The 11,500-nt window shown below is 35.5% G+C and overlaps 1 protein-coding gene across 1 annotated transcript in view; it reads left to right on the top strand.

Moving 5' to 3' along the window:
* Nucleotides 1-378: 378 nt before the first annotated feature.
* The window catches only part of prickle2b (prickle homolog 2b), a 126,193-nt gene continuing 115,071 nt past the window's right edge, over nucleotides 379-11,500 (top strand). The window contains exons 1-2 of the mRNA XM_081358327.1: nucleotides 379-574; nucleotides 2,350-2,435. Coding sequence (XP_081214453.1) covers nucleotides 521-574; nucleotides 2,350-2,435 — 140 coding nt within the window. The 5' untranslated portion in view covers nucleotides 379-520. The remainder of the gene's footprint in view (nucleotides 575-2,349; nucleotides 2,436-11,500) is intronic.

Genomic DNA, 11,500 nt, shown 5'->3' on the forward strand with positions numbered 1-11,500 from the left:
AAAATAGTTATATCATCTCCCATTGCTACCCCAATTTCATTTGAATCTTTTTTTTTCTCAAAATGATAAACAAATGGTAATTTAAATCATCAATAAATTTGAAAACAAACTTTCACAATGTACTGAAAAACTTGTGTGTGTAACCTATAACAAACTAAATAATTCACATTCAATACAGTAACATGATCACAAATCAATAGCCTAATCAAGACGTGGTATGCTAGGCTATACATAAGGCCTGATTTTTACTCTGAGACTGAAAACTTGAAAGAATTACACCGTCGAAATATGTGGTTTATGTAAGTGCAATTTGAGAAAAGGTCTCAAAAAAAAAAGCGCTGGCGTGTCCGGAAATGCAGTAATTTCATTCACAAGCTCGCGCAAAAACTGATGGGACGGGCAGGAGAGAGAGAGAGAGAGAGAGAGAGAGAGAGAGAGAGAGAGAGAGAGAGAGAGAGCGCGCGGTGATGAGCATTTCAACCGTTGCAATACGCTTTGAGATTCATTTCCTCACACTGTCATGTTTGGTCGAAGCATTAAGAAGAGAAACTCTAGCCGGTTGGTGAGTAAAGCGGTAAGGGGTGCTTACATTTTAAAGACTTGCATTTTTACGCAGTTACTCCACGTGCAGCAGTAAGACATTAAAGAATTGGGCTCATTAGGACGGAAACGAAAAGGCTAGATGTAATAAAAGGTTGGAGATGCTCCGTGGTGTGTAAAGTTTACACTCTACATCAGACGGGTTTGATACTCCAGTCCGAAGACATAACAGGCGTTTGCTGTTTCAGAACAATTAGTAAAACATTGCATTTTATTGTCAGATTCGCAAATTAATTACTCACCACAAATATGACATGCTGTAATATTATTTGAGCAGACGTGTTTCTGTATGAATTGTATTGAATGAGCAGATGTATTTTACTTCATTTTACAACTCAATAAGACAAGCTTCTTGCATTTTCTGAAGAATAGGTTTAAAAAGTTAGTGAAAATGTTTTTTCCTGGTCAAAGACGTCCTGTTAAATGTATTAAAAATGTACTTAAGTATGTTTTTAGTACAATACAAATATTCTATAATGCATTTTTAATACATTTAACACTACGTCTTTTTCACCTGGGAACTGACTCACAACTGTAACCTGTACTCAATAAGACCCAATAGAAAGTTGTAAACAATAAGTAATTTAATAGGCTATGTTATGAAGCAAAATGGGTATTTGTTTTAATCTAATTATATAGCCTACTTTAAAATGTACAAATTTGAATCAATCAGTCAAAATGGAATGTGACCACTGACATGTATTGTGATCATGATTTACTGTATATGAGTGTAATGTTAGTATTAGGCCTAGGCTACATCAATAACAGACCCTTTAAAAATAACGTTTCAAATAAGGTAGCTTTAGGTCTATATGGAGCACTTTACAGACGGGTGTTGGATCAGGGTTAGATCTGAACTCTGCAGGTAGGTAGATCTCTAGGAACTGGCTTAGTTTTCAAACGTTTTCAGGCCCTCAAAACGCCGTTGTCGTTTAAATGAACAGCCAAAAATGCATAAAAAGTTTCCCGTTTTTAGTTGAAAACTGTGTTGTGTAAACAGCCCCTTAGTATGCATCCTGTGAAAACAATGCCTTACCATGCAAACGATACTTAAAGGTATAGCGGAGGATTTTTTACTTCCGGGTGGATCACCTATACTATTGGTCCTCCTAATTGTCAATCATTCTGGTGAATCAATCAAACTTTTCAAAAAGTGGAGAGGGCGGGTCTTATCTAAAATTCAGAAAGATCCTCCGCTATACCTTTAAAGTGTCAGTGATGTGCAGCCTGTACATATGTTCACATCTCAAAAAAATATGTTTTGGGGTTTCATGACCCTTTAAATTCCTTTTAGCGAGCTCCTCCACCATAGTGGTCGGTGTCATGTTTATATTACTATATTAAAAAATTTACTGCACTATTTTATAATTAAAACTTGTTCTAATCTTGACAAAACACATTGAAAATGTCTTTGACTCAAAGCTCCATGTTTGTTGATTATTTTGTGATAGAAGTGATAATGTGACAAAATTCAGTGCAATGTACAGTAGGTGACACCCGGTGGCTAATTTGTGTACTAAACAAGCCTAAACAAAATCTCATGGGAACTTTAATTTTTGTGATATCAACTTCAAATTTGGAACACAACTTGGTTAGAGATATGGCTTATGTATTCTTTTACATTTTGATGTTCTGTATGCCATATATGTGCATTTATGCTTTTATATAACAATGTATTGTCCACAGATATACAAAATAATTTGCGTTTATATAAAAAATAACTCTTGTATCTCTTTTTAACCTCTGCAGCCCACAGTGCTTGATGGCCTAGAAAGTGGACAACCTTGTACCGTATGTGGAGAGCAGTGTCCTGGCTTCGTTCTGCATAAATGGAGGTGAAACCCCATCTTGCTCGTCCTAAACATACTTTTTCTTATTTTACTTCAGGCATTATGTAGAGAATGAGATGTTATGTTATCTTGACTTTTGGTGCAGGTGAGCCCAAACCACAGATTTTGGTGAACAGTGAGTAGTTTTTAAAGTTTTTTTGTTGCTGTTTTGGTCTGTATTGGATGGCATCAGCATTTCTAAGCTTTTGAAATGTTCAGTGGAAATTTTGAGGTTCTTTGCCTTTAGATAGAGTCACCACAGGAGGATTCAGTAGAATTTGAATGGAGCTGACAGTGCGTGTCTGAGCCAGCAGTCACTTTGCAGGACCTGTATGCACAAAGATAACAGTGTACACTAAACTAGCTATTCATGCTTTCCAGGGCATTCAGGGCAGGCTTCATTTTTGTTTGGGCGTGTTGAACTGTTCTGCTGGATCACACTGAACCAGAGGATGTGACTGGTTAGAATTTGGTGGGAAAAAAATTATAGTAAGAATCAAACCACACGGGTGATGTTTTAAAAAGAGGTGGAAAGTCCTCACATTTGATATATATATATATATATATATATATATATATATATATATATATATATATATATATATCAAATGTAAATTTATTTCCCTGTTACACATCATTTTCCTGGTTAATTAAACATTACATATAAAGAGAGACCAAATAGCTACAATTCTATTTTGTACTTTTACACTATGTAATTAATGTTATATTCATTAAAACCAAGCATAAATGTAATCAAGTTATTGTTTTTATGCAATTTTACATATATTCCAAAATATTAACTAAAGGCAGTAACAATTTAAAGGTGCAGCGTGTGATTTATTTTTTTAGCGGCGAGGTTGTGAATTGCAACCAACATAAGTTACAGTGGCCGACAAGAAAATATGTAGCCTAGTCGTCTGAGACAGCAGAAAGTAGCCAGTTAAGCAATGATGTTTCTTTACAAAGATAAATTAAGATATTAGGTTTACTTTTATTGTTAAGTAAAACGATATGAAGAGTTCAGATGCAAAAGCCTCTAAGTGCCATCTGAAATTTTCTTCTAGAATGATCATTTTTATCAAGCTCGTATATTTAAATTCAGTAATTTCACTTAAATGGCAATGAAAATGACCTACTAATTGTCATTTAAGTGAAATTACTGAACTTAAATATATACGAGCTTGATAAAAATTATCATTCTATAAAAATATTCCAGATGGCACTTAGAGGCTTTTGCATCTGAACTCTTCATATGTTATTGCGAATATTATTGTTACTTGTTCATCATTGTGTCAGTGTTTTATTAGCTGAATTTAGCTAGCTTCCTTGCACGAAGAACAAAATAGTAACGAAACGTGTTTGTCCGTTCAGGGCTACTGTAGAAACATGTCGGTGCATTTCAATGTAAGGGGACCCGCGGTGTATGTAGATAGAAATGGCTCATTCTAAGGTAATAAAAACATAATGGTTCATTAAGTAAGGTCTTTATACACCACTGAAAACATAGTTATGTATATGATATTGCATTTCTGTCAACAGATCCTCCTAGGGGTGTCACGATTCTCCAAATCCTCGATTCGATTACATTTTCGATTCTAAGGTCACGATTCGATTCGATTCTCGATTTTTACATTTATTTATTTATTTATTTTATTTTTTTTAAGCACAGGTTGCTTAGGCTAGACTAGGTCTGGGCGGTATGACCAAAATAATTTTTTCACGATATGACTCATTTTATTTCACAGTAACAATATATTTCACAATATAGTTATGCTATTCTGGAGAAATTGACAGAAAGGGCTTTATGTATAATAAATAAACCCAAATAGCCTACTTTAGAAATGAAAAGTACTTCACATTGTTTGATTTTCTTTTTCTTTTATTTGGTAAATGATTTATTTGGTAAACTATTTTGATAGCTAAATATATTAAACAGAACACAACCATCAACTTTTAGATGAACTGCCCCCAACTGATTGATATTAAATACAACTCGTATGTGCGATTAAACTTTAAAGAAAGTATTGCTGAATAACTTTTCAATCTCATGTTATTGTTTCACTTAATCATTCAGTTTATAATATCTGATATTTTATATTGAACTATTCTATTCATAATAAATTAGTTACTTCCTTTTAATTGTATAGGATATTAGTAATACTAGTGGTTTAGATGTGTTCCTTCCCCGGTAAAGTTTTGCCATGCTTATACTGCGTTTTTAAGGGGCTTGTTTTGCTCTTTTTGTGATATCTGGCAACCCGTCACCTGGAGCTTAATCAATAAAAGTTCAGAAGTGACTAGAAGGAGAGCAGCAGTAATAAAAACCTTACAGCAGCTACTGTTAGCATTGACTAAGTAGTTTAAATTATGCACACCTTGAAACTGTGTCATTATTTTACCATAGCCCGGTGAACCGCGCTCCCTCTCAGTGCGTGTGCACGCGCGCGTCTTTTGTATCAGTAAAATACGATCGAGTTTGAGCGTCCTCAAGTTGTAATCACGTTTTGAATCAAATGAAGATTTTATCAGCTGGTTCAGTGGCCAATTGTTTGGATTTAGAAAATATAACGCGCGCTGTACATTTTGGCTCAGATACAGGATAATATTATACATTCGCTTTAACTAGCAGGCTGTTCATTACCATGGCAACCGCTTGCGCGTCCTTTCTGAACGTAACTGTACACATAGACAGATAGATACATTATATAAGGTTATTTCTATTCGTTAGAAGAATATTGATATATGAACTTCTTGTAAAGTAGCCTAAGCCCCGTTGCGAGCATGTACGTCCCTCTAAACTTTCTGGGTGCTGCACTGCGCTCTAGTTGACTTCTGTTCTGCAAGCCGACCGCACCGGACGTGACATGGGGGCGTGGCAGTATCGACGATTACATTTTTTAATTCGATGATCGAGGTTGTGGTTTAATTTCGATCGATTTCGATACAAAATCGAAATCGTGACACCCATCCTCCTAAATATTACACAATGCACCTTTAAACAATATATATTATTTGTGAACTAATGTTCAGCTTTTCTTTTTAATAGTCAACTTATTTTCAGCAGTCATAAAGTTTGTACAGTACACACTGATCACAGACATGAAGATGTACCTTTAATTTCCCCAAGCTGATTGCTCACTAAAAAAAACCACAGTCATCATGTTTTCAGGCCATTTCAAGTTTGATTTTGACGTGACATAAAGCGGTGATATCTAAGTGGCTGAGTTGTTTACTTACTTTTTAATTAGTCTTCCCATTAACGCCATCATTTGTTTCATTCAGGCTGATTCGAGAAAGGGCACGAAAACAAGAGGCGGGATTTATCACATGAACCAATTGTATCCAATCATAACCAATCGTATCCAATTATAGCGCCATGGAGGCATTGCCTCATCTCACGTCACTTTCCCTTTCATTCTCAATTACCCCCCATCAAACCATAGACTATAAAAAATATGGACGTAGTGTCCGTGATGTCACCCGTAAGCTTCTGAAGAGCATTTCTGAAGCCCAAAGTGGGCGGAGCCGGCCGTCGCCATTTTGGTAACCCGTCACCGCACATCATTCCCGGATAACCGAAAATGGGCAGAGAATGGGATTAACTGAGCTTACGTCATGGCTAACAGACAGCAGACAAACGGCGAGTAGTGACAGCAGCGGCATTTCACCTGTCACTCAAGCGATGGTCCTTAATTATGCAGAACTTTAAGGCTTAATATAATTTAAACAGATGGGTTATTAAAAAAAATCATATTTATTATGGTCTATGAGTCTGGACTCTCTTTTGGAGCCTGTCTCTTGCGCCCAGTCGATGAATTGCAGTTTAAGTCACTTCCATGTTGGATTCAAGAGAGACACCGGAAGGTTGGCTTGCATCAAACTCACCGCACGCTTTAGGGGGTCTGTTAAAAGTCAATGGGATCAGGGGAGGCAAGCCTCTAGCTGTAACTTCAACTGCGGGTTTCGCTGTTGGACATTGTAACTTTATAAAAACGAGTGACTTTTACACTTTTTACTGTCACAATTTGTAATATTTGTGTTGGTTTATTTTTTTGATATTGATTGTTTTCTCATATCAAAATCAATTAGGATAGTTCTCCCAAACCCCCCCCCCCCAAAAAAAAAAATCTGTATACACCCCTTCATGTTGTTCCAAAGTTCTTCCATGAAACCCAAAAAAGATTTTTTTTTTAAATCATTAAATAGTTATATATTTTTTTTCTTTCATTGGATGGATAAAAACATTTCTTCAAAGTATCTTCTTTTGTTATTCAGAATAATTTAAGTCATACAGGTATTGGAACAACATGAGGGTGAGTAAATTATGACAGATTATTTTTTTGGGTGAACTATCTTCTACCTTTATCTCCAACAACTGAGGCATTTTCATAATGTTAGTGTGGGTATATGAAATAATTTGTTGCACTTTTAATATGTAACTTCTAAAGTTCATGTTTAAATGAGAAGAAAAACTCTGTCTAACCAAATCAGATCAACTGTAATAGCATGTTGCCCTTCTCTATTTGCTTTATATAGAAGGCAAGAAAGCTTCTATAAAGGAAAGGGGTTGCTGGGATGGAGGGTAAAAAGAACTGATCTGTCTGCACTCCATTGCTGTAAACTATTACAGGGCAACAGTCAGCTCTGGAATGTGCCCTTAATTGCCTGTCTTTTGCAGTCCTACAATAAAACGAAAGGTCTTCCAGACTAATTTAAAGCGGACATTTTCTTTTCTTTAGATGCGTCTTTGTGTGTGAGTGGGAGACCTATGGCACACTATGGGGTCTCTTACACAACAGCAGCTCCTAAAGATTTTTATGAAGACTGTGAAAAGGCATATTTGAATGCAGATTTCTATCAGGATTGCTGTTTGGTTGTGTCTTTGAAAGAGAGAGAGAAACTGTCACCATGATCTGGCTGTAGACAGAGCTAGCAGGTGTCCATACTTACACAATTTCAAGCATGCATTTACATCATACACACACTGTCTAGTCACAATTATTACCCAATGTCTTTGCTGCTGACCTTCAGTGATCCAATTCAACCAGACTAATAAGCAAAAGTGACTTTATATAAACCTTATTTGTGTTTTTACTGCTGAAGTAAAAGTTTTGAACTTTGAACTGCGTCCTATTCTTTGTGGCCCAGATTGGCCAAATAGCTGAATGGTTTGTTTGAGCTGCGCCCTCTACTGTACAGGCGTGAATTTCCATGTCCTTCAGTCTTAGGCTTATTCATTTAACTTTTTGGTGTGAATTTCTACATTTGCCAAAAATAGGACTTTTTTATTTTTTGTTATTAAAAAAACAAACAAGAAAGGCCTACCCAGATAAGAAAGCGCAACACAAAAGTAACTTAATGCATTACTTTCTATAAAAAAGTAACTAAGTAACTTTTTTTTAAGGAGTAGCCTAACGCAATGTTGCAATGTATTACTTTTTAAAAGTAACTTTCCAAAACACTGCAAATATTTGCACATTAAGTAATTTGCTGGAAAAAAAAGCATTTGAAAGTGAGAGGATGATTCTTTTCTTTAGTTTTTTTACAGCAATTAAATAGTTCTTCTAATACTGATCATTAGTATTTCTAAGTACTGATCAGAAATCATGACATTAATCACTGTTATTTTATTCTGTTTAAGACAGTCATCATATTTGGGGGTCCTAGTCATCATAAAGTTTAAAAAAACCTCTTTATGTAACAATCATGTTGGAAAATTATCTACACCAGAGCTAATAATCCACATAAGAGGAAGGGAGATGCACCATGTGTAGGAAAATGAATGGTATAAGTTGTTGTAAAATGGTGGATGTAGGTATTAAAAGGTTTGTCTTTCTGCATTCGATTAGATGGGAACTGCACTTGTATGCCTGCCTAGAAAATATCTGTCCTGCGGCATCACCGAGATGGTCGTCAAATGAACTAATCTGTCATATAGGGACTTGCTTAAAAGTAGTAAGGTATAGCAGGGGTCTGATGAATTGGTGAACATGAAAAGGCCATGCATCAACTCCTATTCCAACACATTTAACATCTGCAATCCCTAAAATGTCCTGAAATATTCATAAATATCTAAATATTAATGAGATGGTTGGAATATCTGCTGGAGCTGCATGGGGTCTATTTTCCCTGCTTCTCCACCATTGTATAAAACCTAGAGGGTTTTATAATAGTAATGTCTACTCAAGCTTTTTTGTATTAGTAACTCTGAAAACTACTAAAGTTAGAGTAGTTTAACCACTGGACAGATTTTGCAATTGTTTTTTTTTTGCTGAAATAAGAAGCATTATGGACCAGACATTAGTCCTGTAGTCAAAAGTCTGGATATGTGAGACTTGTAATGCATAACTAAATAACTAAATGTTGCTTCTGAAGGTAATTTTTTTATGTTTTTGCTCGATTAGGCTGCACTCCATAAGCTTGTATTCTATGTAGAAGGAAGGAACCAAGATGGTGGCATGTGTAACACGATGATTTGAATAATTTATGAGAGCCGTTGGCTTGATTGATTTTCTTTGTGTTAATGAGTCTCATTACTGCACATATTAGCATCAGTGTTTGAGTATTTGCTATCTGATCAGCCAGCTTATATGACCCACTTATCCAGGTTGGCATGTAACTCTAGGTTGTAGATGCTCTTTCATGATGATTAAATGCATGTTTTAGGGTTGCAATACAGAATTGGTCCTATATTATACCACTTTTTTTTTATATATATCTATTTTTTTTTTTTTTTTTGTAAATGGTTAACTATACCAACAAAATTGTTTCTTAGAACACATACTAACATTCCCATCAAGTTATAAAAGCCTTCATTCTGAATGTTCTCTGAACTAATTCCCTTTTAGCTGGGATAAAGTTGATCAGTCCACATTTAGCCTGTTTTTTTTTCTTACTAATTTTATAGGTGTACATTCAACAGATTTGTTTTGTTTAAGTGTCTAAATTCCAAAGCACCTAATAGCTCAACTGTGAGTCTGTTCATCATTAAAAATGCATGTGCAGTCACAGTTCACTTGTGTTGCCAAGGTTCAATATGTGTGTAATTGGTGTGCCATAGTCTTTAAAATTCATTTATTTTTTACAACAGATGCGATAAAGTGATAAGCCAAAGTCAAAGCTCTTAATTTAGTGCAGCAACAGACAAATACTTTGCTTCAGACATATACATGTGGTGTTGTCACCCACCAGCAATGTCTTACACCAGTGGTTCAATCTCAAATGTATAGAAATGGACAGTGTTCCTGACATTTTTGCTAAAATCAGCAACCCTGTTTTCCATTTAAAATATGTTTTGAGAGTTGGCAATACTGATAATTGGTAAGTCCTTCATGGTGACTTCTAATAGCATACAGCATGACACACACTTAATGATACATGAATGTTAATGCAATTTTTTTGCTATAAAAAAGACAATATACTGAGTCCACCATTATTGGAGTTAAAGAATTTAAAAATACGAATTTCCTCCACGTTATAGTGTTGGCATTTGTGTAAGGTGCAATGAGAAATTAACGGGAAGCTTCTGCTCACTACAGAGCCCATATAGGGACATGGTGAGGGAAATTTAGCATTTTCTCACAAATGTTTTGAGCCAGAGTTATCTGTTGTGCTTGACCAGTTCTTAAAAGGCAAAGAAACCGAGACAAAATACTGATGAAAAGGATTTTTAAAAATCATGCAGTTGTAGCTGCAGGTAGAGCCGCTGGACTCTGTCCTCCCAGTAACCTGCTCCAATCTGCATAACAGTGCCTTCAGTGTGTTAACAAGCGGCCTGGCCAAACCAATCCATCAGGGCGGTCTGGCACATTGAATGGGCCTTTAAAGTAAAGTCTCCTTTTCAGGCAGTCAGGAGGAGGAGAAAATAGAGGCAAACCCTGCTCCTCAGACATGTACAAAGAGGGCAAGAGAGCATAACAACTGGGCCTTTCTAGATTAGCATGGTTCTGCAGAGCTGCTAAAACACATTCACCTCGAATGGAGTGAAATCACTGTATCCACTCCCTGTGTGCTTTGAAGTGCTAACCAGATGCAGTTATGTTGCCTGCTAACGCTTATTCCACTCATTAACTAAATGAGATGGGGTTTTGTTGCTTATGCTGCCATTTGAGGTTATTTTGACCAAAGATTGATATTTGGGGCCTCTGTAAATAGATGGGCTATACTATAGACATGCAGATGAATAACAAGTTGACCATTCAGATTCAAACAGTACTTTTACCGGGGGCTGGGATGACTTCGTGTGTATGTGGTTGTCTTTGATTGGGTGTAATGATAGGGTCATTTATTTACCATTGTGGTCACGGAAACGGTGGGGTGGCTCACATGCATGCAGACTGAGGCCCACATACACAAATGAAAGTAACAGCAGGTATTAGAAACCGAGGTTAATCTCTAACTTTAATTAATATATAACAAATTTATTTGAAATAGAAAGTTTTTGTAACAATGAAAAGGCAATTTTCAAAAGATTTAATGCACCCTTGCTAAATAAAGGTATTCAGTTTGTTAAAAAAAATCTTACAGACCCCAAACTTCCATATGAACTTTCTAGTAAACTTCTAAAAAGTATTAAAATAAGTATATATTTTTTGTATTACATTGTTCATAAAAGAATCTTGAAAAATATGTATCATGGTTTCCAAAAAAAAAAAAAGTAAGCAGCAGAACTGTTTTCAATTGTGATAATAATAAGAAATATTTCTTGAGCATCAGTCAGCATATTAAAATGATTTCTGAAGGAACGTGTGACACTAAAGACTGGATTAATGACTGCTGAAAATTCAGTTTTGCCATCACAGGAATAAAATACATTTTAAAATATATAAAAATATAAAATTGTAAATAATGTTTCACAGTATTACTGTTTTTATTGTATGTTGATCAAATAAATGCAGTCTTGGGAAGCGTAAGAGACCAACTCATAGACCTTGAAAAAACAACCAGTCTTCACCATTTATATTTTTAGAAATAAAAACACCCCTTGAATATAAATAAAGAAGAATCAACATTCTGCAATATTTCTTCTATAGTACACCAAATGTATCCATTATGATCATAGCACACATACC

This window comes from Scardinius erythrophthalmus (assembly GCF_964197995.2).
Source record: "Scardinius erythrophthalmus genome assembly, chromosome: 25".
In the NCBI taxonomy this organism is placed as follows: domain Eukaryota; kingdom Metazoa; phylum Chordata; class Actinopteri; order Cypriniformes; family Leuciscidae; genus Scardinius; species Scardinius erythrophthalmus.